General features: G+C 40.3%; 1 protein-coding gene across 2 annotated transcripts in view; it reads right to left on the bottom strand.

The window, feature by feature from the left end:
- TTC17 (tetratricopeptide repeat domain 17) overlaps nt 1-24175 on the bottom strand; it is a 3338929-nt gene that overhangs the window by 3111899 nt on the left and 202855 nt on the right. For both annotated transcript variants that reach the window (XM_044083397.1, XM_044083398.1), the window contains exon 3: nt 21752-21921. In XM_044083397.1, the coding sequence (XP_043939332.1) occupies nt 21752-21921 (170 nt within the window). The remainder of the gene's footprint in view (nt 1-21751; nt 21922-24175) is intronic.

The following is a 24175-nucleotide window of genomic DNA, read 5'->3' as shown; positions in this document are numbered from 1 at the left end:
GGACTAAGTGGGCTGAAATCTTGGCACTGTATATTTTTCTGACCTGTGATCTTCTACTTTGAACTCTCAAAGGAGGCAGTGAAGCTATCACAGACTTTGTATTGAACAGTGCTTCTATGAATTCTAGCTTTTAAGCTGGTTCCAGTTGAGACTTGCTCTCATCGCAGGATAACCATAAACTATGACAAGTCTGGAGAACCTGACCTCTTGCGCCCTTATCAACAGATGCCTGGTTGGTGCAATAAAGAGCCAGTCGTCCAGGTATGGAAACACCCAGAATTCATGCAGTCTCAAGTGAGCTACTACTACTGCCATGCATTTGGTGAACACTCAGGGGATTTTGGTGAGACCAAAGAGCACAGCTCTGAAATGGTAGTGACTGGCTCCCAGCCGGAAGCATAAACACCTGCTGGATCATCTGTTTATGTGGTAGTGCAAATACTACAGATGTATCGAAGCACATCCAGTTGTTCCAGAAAATGGAGGATGGACTGAACCATGACCATCAGAAACTTGGTGCACTTAATGGACACTTGCTTAAGTTGCTGAGATCCAGAACTGGTCTCCAGGCCCAGTTTTCTTTGGCACTATAAAAGAATCTTAAGTTCTGGATTCCATCTGGTCTGGTGGGACCTCTTGTATAACTTTTCTAGCAGCTTTCATATTTGTATTGATGCTGCTTCCCTCTGACTGGGTGGAGCATCTGAGACTTTTCTCAAGACTGGAAGTGGAAAGGAAAAGGGAGTCATATCCTCTAGAAATAATCCTCAGCACCCAAGCATCTTCTGTTAAGTGTAGCCAGGCTCTTTGGTGCAGGGATAAACTGACCCACGACTGCCTCCAAAGGTAAGCAATTGGGCCTCCTTTCAGAAGTGTTAGTAAGCTCTGTCAAAGAATGAATCTCTGGACCCCTGGTTGTGGGCCACCACTGCCATGAGGAAGTCATTTGTTGGAGTTCCTCCCTCTACCCCTGAGGGAATTTTCTCCATGCGTGTCCTGGAAAAGACCCTGGGATTTCTTGAACCACATCTTCCAACCACCTCTGATTCCTGTAAAAGGATCTCCGAGGGGTGGAAAAGCATACCCCCACTGTAGACATAGTCTTTCCATTCTTCTCACACCAGGATAATGGGCCCTTCACTTCTGGCCTAAACAAAGAAGTGCCATTAAAGGGAGCATTGAAGAATGAAGACTTGAAGTGCTCTGCAAATCACACAAGCACATCCAAGCATGTCTCCTAAAGTAAATACCTGAACCCGCTGCCCTAAAGGTTCCTTCAGCTATACGTGAAATAAGCCACATCGTGGAATTCAAAATAGATTTAAGGCTAGTCATTTGAGAAGTCACAGATTTTTGGACTTCAGCAGAAACAGATCCTGCTAGAGTATCTTAGAGTTCCTTAATTAAATCCCTCTAACCTTGGAAAATGTGCCATATAATTCAGTGACCTTAAGGTGAAGGTTGCTGAACCGTAAGCACACTTCCCAAACCTATCCATCGCCCTAGACTCCTTGTTGGGGGGATATACACTGGACCTTTCCTCAGAGTTCCGTTTGTGGTGGCTGCTGCCATAACCATGGCATCAATGGGTACCCCTTTACTCCAAAATTGTTTAATCAAACATGGTGCAATAATCTTGTATGGTCTCCTAGGTATAGGGTCCACTGTAATAGCTGACAGTTTCCACAACTATGGCAAGTGCAATGGCCCAAAAAACTCAAACCAACAAAAATAGCCAGCACAACAGACGTGGAAAATTATTATAATTTATTATTGCACAACAGCCCAAAACAACTGCATTATCACTGCATACAAATGCAGCACAATATAATGCAACAAAAATCTAAAACTGTTTCAGCTCAAAGAGAGCCTTCATCAGTGAATACATATAAAGTAAATGTGAACCATTATATACACCAGGTCACCCAAGTCCATCATAATTGATGAATTAACAATGTTCATTGAGACCTGGTGGAAATAAACCAAGTCTAATGATCCAACCATTTTTTTTTTTAATTTAATACATTCTGCCAACCTGCCTTATTTTTCCTATCACACACAATCTTGTCACTTGTAAGAAACAAATTTTGCAGAAGATGTTTAAGTGTTTGTAAAGGGCATGACACATGTTTACTCCTAATATCACTGAGGTGTTCAGAAATTTGTGTTCTTAAAGTACAAGTCCATCCCACATAGAAGGCAGAGGAAGTGCAGGTAGCTAAATAAATGACGCAATCTGTACTATAGTTTGCAAATGTGTGTATATCATATAGATTAGGTGCATTCTTACTAGTAAATTGTTTATCTTTAGATATACATTTGCAATAGAAACAGTGACCACAGGAAACAGAACCTACCAATATACCACCACCAATCCTAAGCTGTTGTAAATTCTCCTCATAATTTTCATTGTTGTGCTTGTAATAACTGAAAAAAAAAATGTCTTACCCCTTTGAAATGAGAAGCAGCATCTAGATATCAATATGTCACAATCTATTATCTGAAAATAAAACTTCCCAATGTCGCATCAATTCAATAAATTCCCACTAATGGAACCAATTGCTTAGTGCAGTACATTATATTTTTATAGTGCATATATTTTCAGGTGGACCTTTTTCCCACCAATGAGAATGAAGTCTCCCATTTCGAAGATTTATACATCTTTGGGACACTAATTTTGCTATATGGACAATTTAAATACAGAGCGATATCGGTCATATTTACAACATAGGTTTCATGAATGTGCTGTTAAATTGTTTTTGTATAATGATAGTGCATTACTTGGATTAGACTATTTATTAGCACAGTATTTGATTTGTTTAAAGGTGCATATGGTTTGGAGCAGAAGTTGTATTTATATTAACAACTGGTGCTTTACACATTGATATAACTTTGTATATTGCTTTTGAATTATCTTTTTTTTTCTATACATTAGTTTAAGAAAAGTTATTTTTGGATCTTCATACGCTAAATATGGGTCTTATTTTACAAACATGGATTTGATGACTATACTTCAAGGCCTACCTGCTGATAGAGATGATGCACAGGTTTTTGGGATGGGGCCTAGTTTGTTACAATCACATGGACCTAATGATAGCAACCCTGAAAAGTACAGTTTTGTACCTACCATAAATGTAGATGTTCGAGGATCCACATTGCTGCAGTCATAACCTGTGGGGTAGTCCGCTGTCCTCGGTTGGCCCGAATACCAAAGTGTTAGGCTGGCGCCGGTCATGGTCGCTCAGAGCTGACGTCAGTACGCAGTAGTACTTAAGCGCATGACCGACGCCATATCCTCGTCTTTCTTGCCCCAGATGTCAGAAGGCCTAAAAAGGAAAGGCCATAGCCAAAATAGAAAATACCCAAAAGAAACACAGCAACCCCAAACTATAGAGGGGAAGGAGGGAGGGAAAATTGGACTGCAGCAATGTGGATCCTCTAACATCTACATTTATGGTAGGTACAAAACTGTACTATGTTCTTCGTCTCACATTGCTGCAGTCATAACCTGTGGGTAGAATCCCAAAGCAAAGGTAAAGGGAGGTTGGCAAACTAAAAAGCATTGGGAGCTGCTAACATGCCCTGTAAAACTGCAGTGGCAAACCCAGCCCTAGACTTGGAATAAAGAGGGAGATGGTAATGTTTAGTAAAAGTGTGCACTGAACTCCAAGTAGCTGCCTCCAGAATATCCTTAGTAGCTACCCCCCTTAAAAAGGCAGTAGAAGTGGCAGTAGCCCTAGTGGAATGAGGTCTGATCCCAGCAGGAACATCCTTCCCATGATGAGAATAACAGAAAGCAATACAATGGCCAATCCACTTAGAAATAGTTTGCTTTGAAACAGCTTTCCCTTGTGGACCCAAAGCAAAGGAAATAACTGTTGAGTCTGCCTGAACTGTTTAGTTCTGCTCAAATAATAGCGTGTAACTGCCTGTGAATATCCAAAGAATGCAAGACTTTTTCCCCTTTATTTTGGGGATCAGCATAAAAAGTAGGCAAATGAACAGACTGGTTTAAGGCCACATTAGAAATAACTTTAGGCATAAAAGTAGGGTTAGTACGCAAGGACACCCTATCCTTATGGAATATCAGGAAGGGTTCAACTGCCATGAGGGCCTGTAATTCAGATACCCTCCTAGCAGACGTAATGGCCAACAAAAAAGCAGTCTTCCAAGACAAAAACTTCAACTCAGACGTAGCTGCAGGTTCAAAAGGAGGTAAAGTAAGCTTTTCCAACACAAAATTGAGATCCCAGGAAGGAGTAGGAGCTCTACGTGGATGTCTTATGTTTTTTGCCCGTCTAAGAAATTGTTTAAACAAAGGGTGAGAAAATAAAGGAAGGTCACAATCATAGTGAGCAGAAATGGCTGCAGCATGAACTTTCACGGAGGAAAAGGACAAACCCTTGTCTAGTAATTCAGTAAGGTACTGTAGTGTAAAACTCAAATTAGGTACTGAGACATCAAAGGTCTTTGCTGTGCTCCAAAGAAAAAATCTCCTCCATTTATCAGCATAAACTTTTCTAGTACTAGGCCGTCTGGCTTCCAAAATTACATCCAAAACCTGTTGAGGAAGTTGAGACCCCCCAGGGTCTAAAACAGAATACGCCAGGCTGTTAGATGCAGGGACTGTACCCTGACATTGAGAAAATGATTGCTTGACTGGGACAACAAGTGAGGCATCGGTGGCAAAGGCCAAGGAGGTTCCTGATCTAAACTCCGTAGCAGAGGATACCAGTGCTGGCGTGGCCAATCTGGTGCTATTAGAATCATGCAAGGCTTGTCCCTCCTGACTTTCAAGAGTACCTTGGGAAGGAGAGGCAGAGGAGGGAAAGCATAGACGTGAAGGTTGTTCCAACTGAAAGATACAGCATCCACTTTCCAAGCTTTTGGGTGAAACATCTTTGTGCAAAATTTTGGCAGTTAGAAATTTAGTGGAGAAGCAAACAGATCTATGTCTGGAGTTCCCCAAGCCACTGTCAACTGTTGGAATACGTGAGGATCCAATTTCCACTCGTGGGGATCCACAATTTGTCTGCTCAATACATCTGCTAAGGAGTTCTGTGCTCCTGGCAGAAACCGTGCTTGAAGAGTGATGTGCAAACTCAGAGCAGTCTCCCACAATACCATAGCTTGTCTGCAAAGAGGGTAAGAATGGGTTCCCCCCTGCTTGTTGATGTACCACATGACTGTTGTGTTGTCTGTTTGAATCAACACCTATCCTGGTTGAAGTAGGTCCTTGAAGGCCATCAGGGCAAATTGGACTGCTAACATCTCCTTCATGTTGATATGCAAATGCTGTAGTCTGGGAGGCCACGTGTCTTGAATCCATTTCCCATTGAAGTGTGCTCCCCAAGCCAGGTCTGAGGCATCCGTCGTTAAGATCTGACTCGCCTCTGGTCGGGTCACAGAGAGTCCCTTGTTTAGGTGACATTCCTGAGCCCACCACAAGAATTCCTTCTGGATGCAAGGTATAATCGGAATGACAGTGTCCAAATCGTGGCAGTGTTGAGTCCATACACTTTTGAGATACCATTGTAGCTTCCTCATATGCAGTTTGGCATTGGGAAGTACCAGAATGCAAGATGCCATGAACCCCAAGGCTTGAAGGACTGTCCTTGAAGTCAGCCTGGACAGTACTGATAATTGCTGGAAGTATAGGTGAAGATTTCTTTGTTTGTCCGGGGTCAAAAAAGCCATCTGAGAGGCTGTATTCAGTCTCACACCCAGAAAGCACGTCTTGAGAGGGTACTAGACTGGACTTTGTTTCGTTCACAGAATACCCTAGGCACCTTAAAACTGCCATTACATACTGTAGATGTTGAAGTAACTTGTCTTTGTCTTGAGCAAGAATCAGGCAATCGTCCAGATAAGGATAAATTTGTATTCCCTCAGTCTTAAGAAAGCTATTACAGGAGCCAGAACCTTTGTGAACACCCTGGGCGCAGTAGATAAGCCAAAGGGCAATGCAGAGAACTGATAATGAGAAGTACCAGCCAAAACGCAGGAATCTCCTGCAGCTGGGCCTGATAGGAATGTGAAGATAAGCCTCTTTGAGATCCAGAGTTACCATCCAGTGATCTTTGCCTAGCAGAGGCAGAAGTTGCTGTAATGTTAACATCTTCAACTTTGGAATGTCTAGGTATGTATTGAGAATGGACAAATCCAGAATTGGCCTCCAAGTGTTTCCTTTCTTTGGCACAAGGAATAGGCGAGAATAAAACCCTAGGCCTTCTTCTGAAGGAGGTACCACCTGGATTGCCCCCATCTGCAAAAGCAAAGAAATTTGTTCGTGAGCCTCCAGCCTTTGCTGAGGAGGTACATCTGGCATGCCTTTGAAAGGAGGAAAAGTGTGAAAATAAAACTTGTAGCCTTGATTTATTATGTCCAACACCCATTTGTCCTGGGTGACCAAATGCCAATTTTGTTTGAAAAGTGCCAACTTTCCTCCTAGAGGAGCTGCCAGACAGGAAGAATCTGGCAGCTGGAGATACAGGTCATTGGGTCTGTTTACGAAAGGCTGACCCCTGCCCTCACCAGAAGATTGTGCAGGAGAACTCCAAGTCCTAGGTCTGAAAGAACCCTGAGCGTGAGCCCTGCCTCTACCACGTCTAGACCTGCCCTTAGACTGAAAATCCGAAGAAGGGTAAGACCATCCTCTTGCAGGCCAATTCCTGCTAAACTTAGGGGGCTGCACTTGCAAAAATTCCTTAACCGTCTGCATAGACTTAGCTTTGTCTTCCATCTTTTTCAAAACTGACTCCACAGGAGAACCAAAAAGAACTTCAGATTGAAGAGGAGCATCCAAAATTCGAGCTTTAACATGCTCTGACAAATTTTGATCCTTAAGCCAGGCATGTCTACGAATAACTGAACCAGTAGCAGCCACCCTGGAAGAAGCCTGAAGAGCATCGAAGCCACGCTGCAAGGAATGCTTACCAACTTGATCTGAAGCATGAACCAAGTCCTGCAATTCCTTACACTCTATACCCTCAGATAAAGCATCTACCTTAGATTTCAACTGACCTAACAGAAAGTTCTGATACTTCAGCATATGAAACTGGTAATTTAACGCCCTCATAACTAACGTGGAGGAGGTATACACTTTTTTACCCCACCTATCCAAAGCTCTAGAATCTTTATCCAGAGGAACTGGATTCTTAACTACATAAGCCCTGACACCCTTAGGCCCTTGAATAATAGTTTCCGGGTCAGCTCTAGGACTCTTATACAAATATTTGTGTGCCTCTGGAACTCTAATACATGTCTGGCTTGACAGGGGCAGGGGGTAAAGAATCAGGATTAAGGGAAGCTTCAGAAAAAACATCCTGAACAACATCTAAAACAGGGGGAATAGCCAAAGGTCTATGTTGTGGCAAAAACAAAAATTCCCTAAGCCTCTTACGAGAATCTGAAAAATCCTGACCTTCCCACTTGAAATACTCCCTCATGGAGTGCAAGGTTTCAGAAAAGGAAAAATCCTCTGGAGGAGAAGCAGAAGGACAGGAATCCTCTGCATCCGAATCAGAATAGGGAGGAAAATCCTGGATATCCTCAGCTGAGGACTCAGAGTAATCTGAGGAATGCTCCAATCCCTCTAAATCTGTCTCCACCCTAGGCCTCTTCTCTGGAGGGGGCATAAAACCCCTGATCAAAGTAATCAAATCCTCTGCCATTTTCAACATATGTTTTTTAGGAACAGAGCCCGAAGAACTAGGGCTGTGCCCTGTACCAGAAAGACCAGGTCTAGCCTTAGCAGGGCCTTTAGTGACAGAAGTAGAAGGCCTAATAACCTTTTGTAAGGATGGAACCACAGAAACTTGAGAAGCCCCCTCGGCCTGACCTAACTCCTGAGAGGCCAACTCCTGTAATAGTAAAGGTTCCCCCTGGGATTCAGCCGAGACCTCGGCTGGATCCACAGATTCAACCGTAGACTCCATAGAACCGGCATCCGCAACGGACGACTCATCCGGTTTAGACTTTAAAGATTTATCTTTTCGCTTTTTTGCGGTAGCGGGCGTCGGAGGATCCGACGGCATGTTGTAGTTACACCGCTTACCGAAAACAAGCCTAGCACAGTCTAATCTGCGTTTTATGGTGCGCTTATTAAATCTAGCGCAAAAGCGACACCCGACTACGTCGTGCTCAGGCCCCAAGCAAGGAATACAGAGAGAGTGATAGTCCCTATGAGGTATCTGTTTCCCACAAGAAATACAATTAACTTTTTCTGACATCCGGATTAACTGAGGCAAGAAAAGACAAAAATATTCCCCAACGGGGTAATTAGCCCAACTTGGTCTTCGGTCTGAAACTCGAAAAATGAAAATTTCAGAACGCCGAACGGCACTTGCAAATGCTGCTTCGGACCACGCGGCAAGAAAGAGTGAGGATATGGCGTCGGTCATGCGCTTAAGTACTACTGCGTACTGACGTCAGCTCTGAGCGACCATGACCGGCGCCAGCCTAACAGTTTGGTATTCGGGCCGACCGAGGACAGCGGACTACCCCACAGGTTATGACTGCAGCAATGTGAGACGAAGAACATCTGTGTGTTCAGATATTTTTTTACAACTCACCAAATCTATGAAAATTCTTAGTTCCATGTATGGCATTTTAAGCTTTTTAAAGAGTATAAATCCAAAGGCATTACACCAAGGAGGCTATGTATTCACCTACAACCATTAGTTAGCCAAGCTGATATTTTATTACAGGAATGGGCGGTGGCTCAACAAAATTCTTGGATGCAATTTGTTGAAACACTAATGACATTACGAAGGCAGTATCAGTCAGTCCATTGTAGAAATTACTAAAACATGTGATGGCCTTAAATCATTTGAGGGACAACCGATCTTTAAAACTTGTTTTCAGAAATTGACAAAGGAGCTCACTGCAACTGAAAAGCAACTTAAGGAGAGGAAAATTCAACAGGGATGTAGGGGATTAATGATCAGAGCAAGCCATTTGGTAAACAAAGTCAAATTTGTTACCCAAGATTCAGTAAGGGATTCTGGTAAAAGAAAAAGTATTTTCAAGAAAGTTACTAGTATTAGTGATGTTTTTTTTTTTTTTTTTGGGGGGGGGGGGATCTTCATCTGTTACAGATATGGAATATGAAGAGACAAAAGCCACCAGTCCCCAAGAAAAGTAGTTTAAAAAACCCTTTGGGTTCAGAAGGGGTGGTAGAAAACATAAGTCAAGCTACTACCTTAGAAACACTGCTCATTCTTAAACCACAGCAGGTAACTACTGTAATATACATATTTCATCTGTTTCACTATCTGATATTGAAATACAACTACTGAACAAAGGATTGAATTTTGTGCCGGGTTTTTTGTGTCTAAAGATGTTTTTGCTAAAGATTTAATGTAATTTTGCAGATTGCTGAACCTTGGATTATATTTTAGTAATTCTGAATTGGAGTCTCAGACCAATTTTCAGTACCATAAGTCTAAGTTTAAGTCCCCAATGAACAAACATGTCTCCACCGTCCAACAATGCGTCCTTAAGGATCTACATTTTAGGGGGTCAGGAACTGTTTTTTTTCTTGAAACAATATAACTAAATTAGAAGTTCAAGCCTTGAATGGCCTCTGCAATAATAAGCATTTGGTAATTGTACCAGCTGATAGAGGGGCCATTGTTGCAATGGATTGGTCAATCTATCTTGAAGCCTAAAGGCAACTGTCTTAGAACTGTAGGTTCTGTACTAAGAGGTCTTTAGACCCTACATACAAAAAGGTTAAGAAAGACATTGATTGGTTTCTTCAACAAGCTTTAGAGGAAAGTATCATTACTCAGGATGTGGTTTTCCATTTAATCATACCGGACCCCCTTACCACAATACCTATATCTTTTGCTCAAAATACACAAGGATCTTACTAAACCTCCAGGTAGGCCCATTGTTTCTGGCAATGGCTCTCTCACTGAAACATTGTCATGTTTTCTTACTAAATATCTCAGACCATTGTTACAGCATGTTAGGGCTAGAATTCAGGATACTACTGAATTTTTTAAAATTATCTTGAACATGTAGTTAGAACTGGGATGGCTTATGTTTACTTTACAAGTGAAGAAAGACAGCACCACAAACTCAGTAAATGAAACCACCAGGAATTCTCCCACAAGCAGGTAAAATACTGTCAGACAAAGTATAGCTTGATTTATTGATAAAATTGTCAGTACAAGCTGGCAGCTTCCTCAGAATACACATAAAAGCAAGAAACTATAAAATAGAGTCGGAATAAGGAGTGTCATAATGACATCACTACTTCCTTATCCAAAAATTTAAAGGCATCCTTCTTTCATCAATTTTTCTATGTTTCCTATTTTATGTGGGTAGTTGCATGTCCAGTGATTTTGGTATTAACTTTACACACTTATATATTTTTAATAGTCTTCTTTTAATAGCTTATTTTTAACAGATTTATATACACATTTTTGTGTAGTATTCGATGGGTTCATTGTACTTGTATGTATTTGCATTCATTGCACAATATGTTATATCACTGTTTTTCAGTTTTTAAAAGTTTTGCAACTTGTGAATTTGTCAGGATGCCTTTAAATTTTTGGATAAGGAAGTAGTGATGTCATTATGACACTCTATTTTATAGTTTCTTGCTTTGGCACCAATTGCTTTTATGTGTATTCTGAGGAAGCTGCCAGCTTGTACTGACAGCTTTATCAATAAAGATACTTTGTCTGACAGTATTTTACCTGCTTACTGCTCACTTCATTTACTGAGTTTGTGGTGCTGTCTTTCTTCACTTGTCTTGTCTTCATGGCCTCGGGGAGATTGAGCAGTCCCAGTACTCCTGTTATCTTCCGATCGGAAGGTGCTCCACAAGATGACAATGATCGGAACACTGGTACAGACATGAATAGAATCCTGTTAGCGTTGTCACAGAAAATGCGCTTGAAAACAGCAGCTCCTCCAGCCTTCCATCGAATAGCATACCAGCTGGACAAGCTTATCAGCCCAAGTTCCATTAAGAGACCCAGAAGGAAGAAACAGTCTTGTGGATAACAACGACTCACAGAATAGGGAGCTTATTATCTCCCAGTGGATTAACAATTTATGTCATTGAACTTCTTCTGGTGAGTCACATTCCATATCAGTTGATTCGATTACCAATAATTTAAAAACACTTGACATTAAACTCGTTAAATTAAAAAAACTGCAGTTGGAAGTATCTTACTTCCAACAATGCCTCAACGAGAATATTGTGCCTAAAGGCCATTCAGGGGGCTGACTTTTTGACTGAATTGGTTACACTGTTTGAAAGACAGGGGGCTCAACTATTGGAATTACTAATCAAGCATTATTCTTTGAACATTACTTTTTTAACAGAGGAAGTCAAACTACTGGACAACACTATTAAATCTGATATTGAATTCCTTCGATTTAAATTTGACTATGACAGAATCTTTATCAGTATCGAGGGGCTCATGACAAGATTAAAACAGAATAAAATTAAAAAACTTAACAGAGACAGAGTTGCTTACAGTCAGCCCAACACTGGGCTTGATAGTCTTGACGGGGTTGAGTCTGAAGTGGTACCTTCAGGTTCTGGTAATCATTCTGCTGACCGTAACTTACCTGTCTCTAAACCTAAACGTCCTAATAGATTGTATGCTAAGTCGACCAACAATAATGACAGGTTCAAGAATAACCATTCTGACTCTGGTCCTAACTCTGGTAACAACAATTTTTAGGACCGGACCAGGAACAACTAAATTGATAATTTTGTGTCTTCTTCCAACACAACATGAATGGTGACTTCACTATTTACAATTTTTCTGATGTTATTGTTGAAATTATGTCTTTGTGCCCAGTTCCGACTTTGATCTCACCAAAACTATCTTGGACTTAAAATGTTATACCAGGAAGTTAAACTTGGACTTAATTTTCAACAACTCTATAGCTCCATCTATGGCTGAGTTGAAGGTTCCGAGTACCTTCAACCCTCCCTTGCATTCAGGGTTAAAGGTCTTTGAAAATGTCTGTGAACTGGACATTAGACAATTAAAGTACACCAATAATAGGTCTAAAGGTAACTTTTTCCAGAACATCACCTTTGACCAGAGAAAGGCATTATCCGATTTCAAACTACTTCCTATCCGGACAATTAAACCTGACAAAGGGGGAGGACTCGTGATTTTTAATAATAGTATGTATATTGATAAAATGTCTTCTGTCTTGAATTCTCCAGCTTACTGTCCCTCGTCCATCAGTGAAATGAATGGTAACAATAGGAGAATTAGGGGTTACCTCAGGGACATGTTCCTGGAAGGCAGAATTGATATGGATCTTTACAATTTTTAGATATAGTGCCAATGATGTTTGGCATCCCCAAGATACATAAAAATCTTGAGAACCCACCCATGAGGGCACTTATTGATGGAAGGTTTTCAATGACGTACAATAGTTCTAAACTTATTGACCATATCATTTTAAAATACTTAAAGAAAATACCGTCCATTTGTAAAGACTCTTGGTCTTTCCTCAGTAGTATCGATAGCATCGAATACAATCATGACCTCAACTTCCTCACAATAGATGTGGTTGATTTATATACATCGATACCACATCAGGAAGCTACCGAATGGGTAGGGTTAAAATTAGAAGATTTGGGTGCCACAAAAAATGAAATTAGTTTAGTCACAGAACTGCTTGGTATAGTCCTTGATTCCAACTTTTTTATCTTTAATGATAAAATTTTCTTACAAAAACAAGGTATAGCCATGAGCCAGTGTGGCTAATATATTCATGGCCTTTTGGGAAACCAAATTCATCTTATCAAATCTTACCTTTAGTGGTCAGTTATGCTTCTGGATGATATTTTCATCTTGTTTAAAGGTAACGAAGCAGAAGCTATGTCCCTAGTGGACTACATGAATCACACCACCCCCTTTCTGAGTTTTACATCTACTTTTTCTACCAGAACAATTGACTATTTGGACGTGAACCTTAGAAAGGATGACGTCAATAAGATGTACCATTCTAAAGTGTTTAGGAAATCTACACATTGCAACTCGCTATTACATTTTTCTAGTCAGCATCCTTTTAAACAGAAAAGGGCCATCGTTAAGGGCCAGCTGGTCAGAACTCCGATTCAGCATTTAAGGAAGAATGCCAGTTTCTTAAAAATCAATTTTTGAATAGAGGCTACCCCAATTCACTTGTCGATGAAACTATCATAAGAAAGCAGAAGGCTTCTTCAAACCTCTTTTAAAGGTCCAAGCTGTCTTGGTTACAGCTGAAAATTCAGTCGACTATCGACGATGTCCCTCACTCAGCTAGTAGTGGCAGGTTTGACAATTTTACTAAATGCAAGTTTGCCACCAGTTTTATCACAGCCTTTAGCAGTGATGCAGGGAGAATTTGTAACATCTTGAAGAAAAATTGGGATTTCATCAGGAATGATATCCACCTCTTTGAAAAACTGGGCCCTTTCCCTAGGGTGGTGTTTAGAAAAGGAAGGAACCTCAAAGAACTCTTGCAATTAAGGCAGGAGGTCAACTATATTAAATGTAAAGGCTCCACTACCTGTGGTTCCTGTAATTGGTGCCAACTTATTAAAACAGGTAGTTTTTTTGTTGTGAATGACAATAAATATCACATCCATCACACTATTAACTGTAACACGACCTCAGTCATCTATGGAGCATTTTGTAAATTCTGTCCCATTAGGTCTGGTAAATTAGAGAATGCTTTAGCCAGGCACATTGAAAATTTTCCTGAACATAAATTTCATTTTATGGGTCGATTAGTATTAGAGGGGCCTCTGTCATTGTTATTAATGGCAGATCAAGCTCAATGCCTTCTCAATGACAACTGTAACATCTCAGTGATTTTAAAAATGAGAAGTTACACCAAATAGGGATGTCTGATTTAGTTGTACATCCAGTGATAATACGTATATATTTATTTCTAATTTCTTGTCGATAGTCAAGATATTTATATATATAGTATATACATATATTTTTGTTATCAAGAAGTGATCAATAGTTCATCTTTTATGAGGTTTGTCCAATAGTCCCATCCTTCATTCATCAATTTTTCTATGTTTCCTATTTTATGTGGGTAGTTGTATGTCCAGTGATTTTGGTATTAACTTTACACACTTATATATTTTTAATAGTCTTCTTTTAATAGCTTATTTTTAACAGATTTATATACACATATTTTTGTGTGGTATTCGATGGGTTCATTGTACTTGTATGTATTTGCATTCATTGCACAATGTTATATCACTGTTTTTCAGTTTTTAAAAGTTTTGCAACTTGTGAATTTGTCAGGATGCCTTTAAATTTTTGGATAAGGAAGTAGTGATGTCATTATGACCTATTTTATAGTTTCTTGCTTTGGCGCCAATTGCTTTTATGTGTATTCTGAGGAAGCTGCCAGCTTGTACTGACAGCCTTTGTCTGACAGTATTTTACCTGCTTCGTGGGAGAATTCCTCATTATGTTTACTTTAGATGTTATGGCATTGTACACCAATATTCTTAATTCGGCAGGATTGATGGCATCGGACTATTGGCTCAACCTGGTTCCACTATATAGTCCTGGTTTCAATACCTTTCTTTTATGCTTACAGAACATGAGTTAACCAAGAATGTTTATTTCAATGGTGAATGTTACTTGCAAATGAAGGGTACAGCAACTAGTGCTTCATTCACATCCATTTATGCAGACCTTTTTATTGGCTACCTGGAGGAGCAGATAATACACACTGTAAATCAACTTATTTTTGGATGAGACTGATATCTGGCATAGGTATCCGGATGATTGCTGGACAGTGTGGAGATAGGATGTTGTTTATCTAATTGAGTTTGTTCAATACTTAAAATGACAAGTGGGGTATTCACTTCATGTTATGATGTACATAAGATTTCCTTTTTGGATGTTCAGGTCATGCTCAAGGAGGATGGTATTTTGGAAAGTAGTGTGTGTCGTAAGCATCCACACTTCAGTACTTTATTGCACGCTTCCAATTATCATCCCAAACATGCGACCCGTAACATTTCCAAATCACAATTTCTACGTATGTGTAGAATTTGTTTATCTGATGAATTATCTCATCACCAAAAGGATTTAGTTGGGGGGTTTTGGGATTGTGGGTATAATAGGGATCATATTCTAAATATTAGTCAATGGGCATCTGGTCAAAATAGGTCTTCATTGTTAAAATATCAACAAAGGAATCCGGGTTCTAATGATAACAGCATTAGGTTTATTACCAGCTTTGGTCGCAATACGTGGGAATTTATTAAATCGATACATTGGTCAGTTTTAGTTACAGATAACAGATTAAGTGACATTGACATCTAGATGCTGCTTTTCATTTTGAAGGGGCAAGACATTGGGTTTTTTTCCAATCATTACAAGACAAAAATCAAAATCATGAGGAGAATTTACAACAGCTTAAGATGGTGGTATACTGGCCGGTTTTGTTCCCTGTGGTCACTGTTCCTTTTGCAAATATGCATCTAAAGTTTAACAATTTACTAGTAAGAATACACCTAAACTATATGATACACACATTTGCAAACTGTAGTACAGATTGGGTCATTTATTTAGGTACCTGCACTTGCTCTGCCTTCTATGTGGGACAGACTTCTCGTACTTAAACACAACTTCTGAATACCTCAGTGACATTAGGAATAAACCTATGTCTAGTGCCCTTTACAAACACTTTAAACATCTTACTGCAAAATTTATGTTTGTTACAACTGACAAGATTGTGTAAGACAGAAAAGGCAGGTTGGCACAATATATTAAATCAAAAAGAAAATGGTTGGAACATTAGACTTGGTGGTTTATTTCTACCAGGTCTCAGTGAACATTGTTAGTCAATTATGAGAATTGGGTGACAAGGTGTATATAATGGTTCACATTTACTTGATGTGAATTCACAGATGAAGGCCGCCTTTGGGATGAAGCCAGTTTGGATTTTTTTTTTTGCATTACATTACACGTTTGTATGTAGTGCCAATGCAGTTTTTTGGGCTGTTATGCAATAAATAATTATTTTTCTACATCTGTTGTGCTGACCATTTTTACAGGCTCCACTGTGTCAGGTTCCTTCCATGCCCGGAAAGACAGCAATTCATTAAGTTCATCGGTGGGTACAGTCACCCAGGAAGTAGATGGGCCAGTCCCGAAAGCCACCAGGAATACAGACTCCTCGGATGAAGGGTTACTGGGCTTCCAACCACCTCTCTGCTTTAGGATTTCAAGACTGTCTGCAAAGGAGACCTCTTCAGGAGGTGACCTTGGGAAACCTTCACCTTCAAAGTCAGTGTCCTCCATGACGTACTCTTATGGACAGTCTAAGTGTTTGCTCTTACACTTCTTCCTAGGGAAAGCCTCAGCTGGATTATCTTGGGAACTAAACTGAAGAAATAGAAATACCCTGCTGGGAAGCCTGGGGTTTTCAGACTGGCTGTTCCAGTGGCAAACCGTGATGATGCTCTGAGCACAGAGGCATCACAGTTGAAGAGGTAGGGTCCATCTATTCTGCTTTTGTAGATAAAATCCTCATCAAAACTCCAAAGGCGGATTGTCCTGGAAGAGATAACTTTTGATCCAAAAGAAGTTTTTGGACCGTTGAGCCTCTGTGCTCTGAGAGCAACCCCCCCCCCCCCCCCACCGAGGTTGAAACCGGAGTTGAGATATCCTAAGCAGAGGCTAAGGCACAGACTGGTCTGACAATTTCAGACTCTGCTCGAACACCTCATATATGACAGGTAAGCTTCGGCTCTAAGAGGTCTCCGGATCAGACAGAATCTAAGCACTCAGGGTAATCTTCATATCAGAAGATACAGCAATCTAAGGATCAGAGACAAACCGAGTCCAACAGTTCGGATCCAAGGGCTCTGGAACAACTGATGGTATCTGAAAAGGAAGCTGAAATGGGGGTGTGGTCGAAACACGTACCTCCTGACCCTGAAGAGGTAGGAGCAGGTAAGATACCCATGTGAGACTGCACTGAGAGACTCTTAAATACCACTCTTTCCACATATTCTTCAGTCAGACTTCTGGTAAAACAAGTGGAAACAATAGAGGGGGAGCTGGGTTTGTGAAGCTCCAAAAAAGGCGAGGGCATTGGACCCACATAAGGCAAATATCTTGTTCTTGGCAAATAAGAGGCTAGATACTCAAGGGCTGGAAATGGTCAGATCTGGTAGTTTTCTCATCAGATCCCAGGAAGATGCATCACTTCACTCTCCTTCAGATCCAGGGGTGAGATCATATTCAACTTAGATCTTTTCTTAGATGGAGTACATGAGTGTGAGGTCACATCAGATTCAGGTCTTCTGAAAATTGCTCAGAAACCTGACAGAATGAAGTAGATGTCTCGAAGAGGACTACTTAGAATCTCTGCTTTTAGGAGATTGCACCCCAGATGAGGTCACTCCAAAAAGCTGAAGGAAGCCAACCTTTCAAAATCAATGTGTTCTTTTACTAAGGCCCTGGGGTTAAAACCATGACAAATCGCACAGTCTTCCTGTATGTAAAGGACCAAGACAGTAAACACAAAGTATGGGCATCAGACTTAGGAAGTGTGCCCCCACACTTAACATTTTGTAAAGCCAGCAGGGCCCCTTTCTGCCATAATCACAACTAAAGTATCTAACAGTAATATCACAACTAAAGAAACTACACTTTTTTTTAAGACAATCAAAAGAAATACCAGCAATGGCATTTAGAGCAACAGTAAGTGTAGTAGAAGAAAAACTACTATTAAAAGTATTTCACAGGAGATGCACCAAGTTCAAAAGGAGAGGAAAAAAAGCTAAAAACCTTATTTTTGAAGTTGCAAAAAAGGTAAGGGACAAGAAAACATTTTATAGAAAAATCATCCTTTCAAAGTATAAAAGCAACACACATCTTACAAATGCTTGAAAGGTAAAGAGAATCATGTATTTCATGTAAAGTAGCATACAAGATTGGAGATAACTTAGGGTTGGTGCATTATGTGTAAGGGGAAGTTCAAGAATTTTAGGCTGCCATGAGCTTTAGCAACAGCCGAGATGGATCCAAGCATCGGATCCAAACCCATCAGCCGAGGAGAGAATGAAAATTGACATCAGATCAAAATGTTTAGCAACAACTGGATTAACTGAAGCAATAGTTGAGGAGTCAGGCCTGGGATCAGTATGTAAAAACTTACTGGACTGAGGAACTTTACATAATCTGCTTTTTAGGGACAACAGCCAGACAGTTTGGGAAAATTGCAGGCTATAACACTATCATCCAAAGCAGACAGGAGGGGCAGGAAAAGTGTTTCTGCTTAACCAGAAAGTTGTGCCCATCCCTGGCAATTCTGGGTCTATTTCTTCAGAAATTAATGTCAAAAAGAAAGATAAACATGTACTCTTGTTTTAACTAATCTGGACAGCAGTCATTTATTAGGCTTAGCTCAAGATTTAATGCAAACTCTGGACCCTTCTTTTAAGGCTGTATTTACATATTTGTCAAGTATTGCCTACATGGGGAATACTGTCAAAGGCCTTAGCAGTTTCCAGATATGCTGCATTAACTGCAAAACCAGTATCTACTGCTTTGGTTACTTTAAAAAAAAATCAATGAAGTCAGAGACAGGACCATTATTTGATAGAGCCACATCAAGTACAAGAAACTTAATTCAAAGGTGCCCTACTTCCAACTAAACTTATGGTTCTTTTTCTAGCCACCATATTTACTACAATGGACTCCCATTTCAGTCTTTGATTTGTATTTCATCTTCCATACATTTATTTTCCCAGTTAATTCCTTAAACTGTATACTTGAAAATTTTCTTCACTTTATCTACAGATCCTGAGGTCCCAGTCTGCTGCTCTTTATCACCCTGACCTTTATTTGCAGATTTCCTGTACTATAAATTTTTAAATCTCTTATTAATGTTGCCCTCCAAGTTTCACAGTCTTTGGCTGGATTCTTCAGATCATTGACATGGTCTCTGCAGCCCTACGCCTTTACCAAAAGGTAAAAGTTAAGCACTCACCATAACTAAGCATCTCTTGTCAATTTTCTTTCAATGTATGGGCTTGGATCCGACTCAGCCACATATACCAAACATCGGATCCAGCTCAAGTTCTTCCCTCTACCCATAAAGTCCTAATCCATACCCATTGCCTCAGATTGTGTTCACTGCCCACAGACTGAGTTCACTGTCCTATTTCCCCAACACTTGGAGAGAAACTGGTAAAGACAGAAAAACAGGGCTCAAACTGGGACTTGTAGGTTCCGAACAGTCCAATAAGTCCTTCCACTGGAACAGTCAGGATACATCAGAACTGGCTGTCCCTGTGAAATAGGTCCAGCTCACAGCTCGGAACAGATGAAAAAAGGGGGTACGATCTGAAATGAGAAGACTGTTGCTCTTTGGAGAGAAGAAATCCCCTTTCCATCACCTCGAAAGCCAAAGGCCTGGGAGAGGCTTCGACCCAACCCCACTCCCGAAAAAGGGTGATCTAAGACACCCCCAATTCAGAGCCTCAAGGGGCAGAATCGGATCTGAATTGTCTAGGCCTGAAACTGAGGGGGAGGGATGGATCCAACAAAATTGAAGCTGAACCCATCTCCTTGGATCCAATGCCAACATTTCGGCTCCGAGACTAGTTCTGATCTGAAGGTATCAGAGTAGAACCAGTCAAGGAAACAGTTGGGAGTGGAGAAAAACTTTCCTCAGAGCAGACAACGAACCACTCTGGGATCTCGCATCCTGCGACTCCAAAACCAATGGATGGATCAGAGAAGTAGAAATGATACGACAGACATACTCACAGATCAGACAGGGGACAGAGCTTGCAAGACTCCCATCTGGTACTGAGCTCTAAGGAACTTCTGCATCCATCCTATCCACATCTGCTTCCGACAAGCTTCGAGAGGACCTAGGATAAGTGGTAGATGGGAACCTGGAATGCTTCTCTGGAGTTTGAAGAAGCTGAGCAGGCAAGGTGGGAGAAATTGGTTTCAAGACAGTTTCCAGAGTTGCACTCCTAAAATAAGTACCCTGCTTCAGACCCGATGACTTTGGCTCCAAAGGGGGGGGGGGGGTTGTTAGATTACTGTTATGATTTTGAGAGCCGAAGCCTTAGGACCCAAAGTCTTCAGATATGAATGTCAGGTATTTGGATCCAATGTTAGATCAAAGATTTTCCTGATTTTTTGATGGCAGCTCTGACAAAGACCTACAAGACTTCAACAGGGAGCATTTCCAGTGTTCCAAAGGAGCATACTTGCTAGTTTTTGAGGCGGGTTGAGACCCAGATGAAGTAGAGGAAAGAAGATGCCTTAAAATTTGTTTGTTCCTTCTATATACCAGGGCTCTAGGATTAAATGTAGAACAGATTCTAAACGGCTTGTCCTAGTACCTGGCTCCAAGACAATAATCGCACTCCTTGTTGGCATCTGAGTTGGGGATGTTATGCCCACAAGAAGTGCATTTTTAAAACCTGTTGGTTTGTCTGATATGATCACAGAAAAAGAGGACAAACTATCAGAAGCAATGGCAAAAAAGGAAACAGCAACTTTTTTTTTAAACAAGAAACAGAAGAAAAATGACCAGCAGTGGTAATATACAGATGCTATCAAAATGGTATGTTAAAAAGTTTTCCTAATGACCAGCAAATAACTAGGAGGGAAATAGAACAGAAAAACTTGAATAAACTCAGAATATAAGCTCTATAAGCACTCGAGTGTGGAATCTGCGTCTGTTTGTGATGGCTGCAAATGAGATCTGTGGCAATGGGGATAGAATAGGGCATTATGGGTACAGGGAGGACCTAGAGAGCTGGATCCAAAGTCTGGTACATGCGGCAGAGTCGGATCAGAGGATCGGAATGGAAACCATACATTGAGGAAAAATGAAAAAACATCAGATCTACAAGTGCCTTCTAGGATCAGAAGGAACCACTTATTTTGAAGTGCTGTTATATTTTTCTCCTTTTGAAAAGTAAGTGTTAAAGGCTTCTTCCCCAGCAAAACACAAAAATGTGCCAGTTATACATACCACTTCAAGATCAATGACAAATCCACTCAACTGAATTAATTGAACTTTTGGATCCAAGGCTTCCAGTTTTCAGTTCAACTGCCTTGTGGAAGGATCAGCAGACCATAATTGAAAAATGAATTGCATTTCTAGACCACTACATAAATTAACTGTTAAAATAAGCATTTATTTACTTTTGCTATTTGTTTACTTCTGCCAATACCTAAAATTTCAATGTTCACCAGGATGCTCATAAAGCAACAGACTGTGGATGAGATTCTAGCCCCATGAGTCTGACTACTATTTCTAAAAGTTGTCCACAAACTTTAAATATACTGTTGCCTAGCAACTAGAAGTGCAAAGACCAATACCTTCATGTGCTACATTCTCTGCCACACAGTTCTTGCTCTTAGTAGTCAACTTTCCAGGGGTCACCAATGCTAAAAGCAAACAAGAAAGTACTACCCAGTGTTTGAATCTATCCAAGAGTATTACCTTCAAAATGAAATTCTGAATTTCTATACCTTCTAACACAGGAAGGCACAGTACATTAAATGTTTAAAACAATGCAACACTCAAAGATTCCCCATTTGTTAGGTTCAAGGCCAAAGATCAATGAGACTGCTTACAGCAATCCTACATTTCATGCTTGTAGGCTCATTTAAAAGGTTTTCCATTATACTTTCATTACTCTGACTAATTTAAGTAGCTTACAAAGCCATAGTTATTATTTACCAAGAATCACTTTCCCTACCTGAGGTCTTTACTCTCCATAGAGATGTATGTCCCATCATACAAATCTAGATCACCTAGGGGAACCTTTGCTTTGATGCAGTCTGGGTCCTCCTTATAATGACGCTGCTCCAAACCAGTATCTCTATCTTCATTCTCCTCAATGTGAATCTTCTGAGCAACCAGCTGTTTCTAAAAAAACAAAAACAAAGCTTGTAATGCAGTGCCAATATTTCAAAAAGAAAACCTAACCAAAACTCTCAAAAATACATAGCACTGATCAATCTAAAAATAAATCCAAGTTGTTCTGCCGCCATGTGACTGGATGACATAACTTGAAGCAAAAGTTCAAATGGTGCCATCTGTAACGAGAATCCCAAGGTGACAATGTACTGAGCCCATGTAGTAAAATTTAGTACTAAAATGCATTTCTGTGTCTTCCTATGTGGGGTGGTGTGCTGAACTGCAAATCAGCTTTTCTTGATCAGATGTTACATTCTGCTGTTTGGTGTTACTTGAGTATAGTTACATTCTAGTAATTAAAAGTATAAGACACTTTGCAACTGCTTATGATGGATTGTTTTAATCATGTCCTTAAAGATTTGATCAGAACTATTTGGTTAAATGTGCAACCTGTGGGATATTGCCAACACTTCTGTTCTAAATCAGAACTTAAATTGTAAAATGTTTGGAAGAGTAAAATTTAAATAGTAAATTCTGAGTCTCAAACTGCATGCACATGCATTAAGAGTAGAATTAAGGTCCATTTATGAATTTGTTAAAAATTGGCAGTCAGTACATTTAGATATAAAAATAAATGACATGACAGTACTAAAGTAAGGATTGAAACAAGTGAGGTAAGGTTGATCACGCAGAAGTTAGGTAAAGATAAAGGTTGAAAGTGCTGGAAAAAGTTGAATTCAAGTCAGTTAAAAAAAACAGTTGAGGAAAAATAAAGTTGGCAATACTAATGGAGTGAAGAAAAATGTTAGCAAGTCTTCCACATTGAAAAATTTAGTAGAATACATTTCATTTATAGTTTAGTTTATCAAGTGTTTTAAAAGGAGACAGTTATCTGCTAGTGAAAAAGAAGTTGTTACTCACCATAACATTCCATGTTTGTAGTCCATCTCACCCTTCATTCTTACATATGGGATCGGAGGCAATCCTCTGCTCCAACTCGGCCTATTTACAAGCTGGAAGTCTTCTAGTTGGTTCTTGGCTAGGTAGGTATCCCATGGTGCACCAGGGCAATTACCAGATCTTGTTTGCTGCTAACTAGGAGAGAACAAATATACCAAAGAAGCCAATACTAAAAGGTCTCCATAAAAAAGAATAATGTTTTTCTGTCTCCAGGTACTTCCAGGCTGGGGGTAGGTGGGTGGGTTCATAAGAATGAAGGGTAAAATGGACTACAAACATGGAACGTTATGGTGAGTACATAACTTCTTTATGTTTTGTAGTTCTATCTCACCTTCATTCTTACATATGGGACAGCGTCCCTAGCACCTTATTCTTGGGTGGGTCAAGGAAAAATACTCCCGAGTACCATGGAACCAAATGAAGCTCTACCCCTGGAAGTAGAATCCAATTTTTAATGAGTAATAAAAGTGTGAGGGGTAGCCCACGTAGCTGCTGCACAATTATCAAGTGGGACCCTGGCTTGAAAGGCTGCAGAGGTAGACAGATCTGGCAGAATGAGCCTTGATCTTGGAGAGTAAAAGTCTACCCTCAGAATTGTAAACCAAAGCTATACAGCTAAAAATCCAATAAGAGTGTCACTTTGGAAACTGGTAAGCCTGACCTGGATTCAGAGAAGGAAATAATTGATATGATTTCCTGATGTCCTTAGTCTGGTGCAAATAAAAACTTAATTGTCTATGGACATCCAGCTGGTGAAACCTGTATTCAGCTGCACTGGAATGATTTCGGAAGAACACCGGAAGCTCTATGGACTGATTCAAAGTGGCATGGGAAAAGACCTTGGGGACAAAGGAGGGATTAGTACGAAGGGACACCCTGTCCTTGTAAAAAATCAGATAAGGGGGTTTAACAGACAATGCTTGCAACTCTGACACCCGTCTGGGAGACGTGATAGCCACCAGAAAAAGTCTTCCAAGACAGGAATTTCAAAGAAGATGAATGAGAAGGCTCAAAGGGTGGAGATGTCAATTTGGATAACACAAAATTTAAATTCCATTAGTCAACAGGTTCTTGAAAGAGGGGGTCTTTTAAAGTGGCACCTTTAAGAAAGGTTTTGCACAGCTTATGTGACATCAGATTCGAATCATGAAAACCTACATGAAAGTTAGAAATTGCTGCCAATTGAACTATGGTAGTGGTAGCCGCAGATCCCTGGTGACAAAGCTCAAACAGGAATTCCAAAACCACTGGAATGGAGGCAATGTAAGGGTCAACATTCAGTTTCTCCACCCAAATAGAGAAT

The sequence above is a fragment of the Protopterus annectens genome, chromosome 9.part0 (assembly GCF_019279795.1).
Source record: "Protopterus annectens isolate FY-2018-M chromosome 9.part0, PAN1.0, whole genome shotgun sequence".
In the NCBI taxonomy this organism is placed as follows: domain Eukaryota; kingdom Metazoa; phylum Chordata; order Ceratodontiformes; family Protopteridae; genus Protopterus; species Protopterus annectens.
This window is presented reverse-complemented; position numbering and strand designations above follow the sequence as displayed.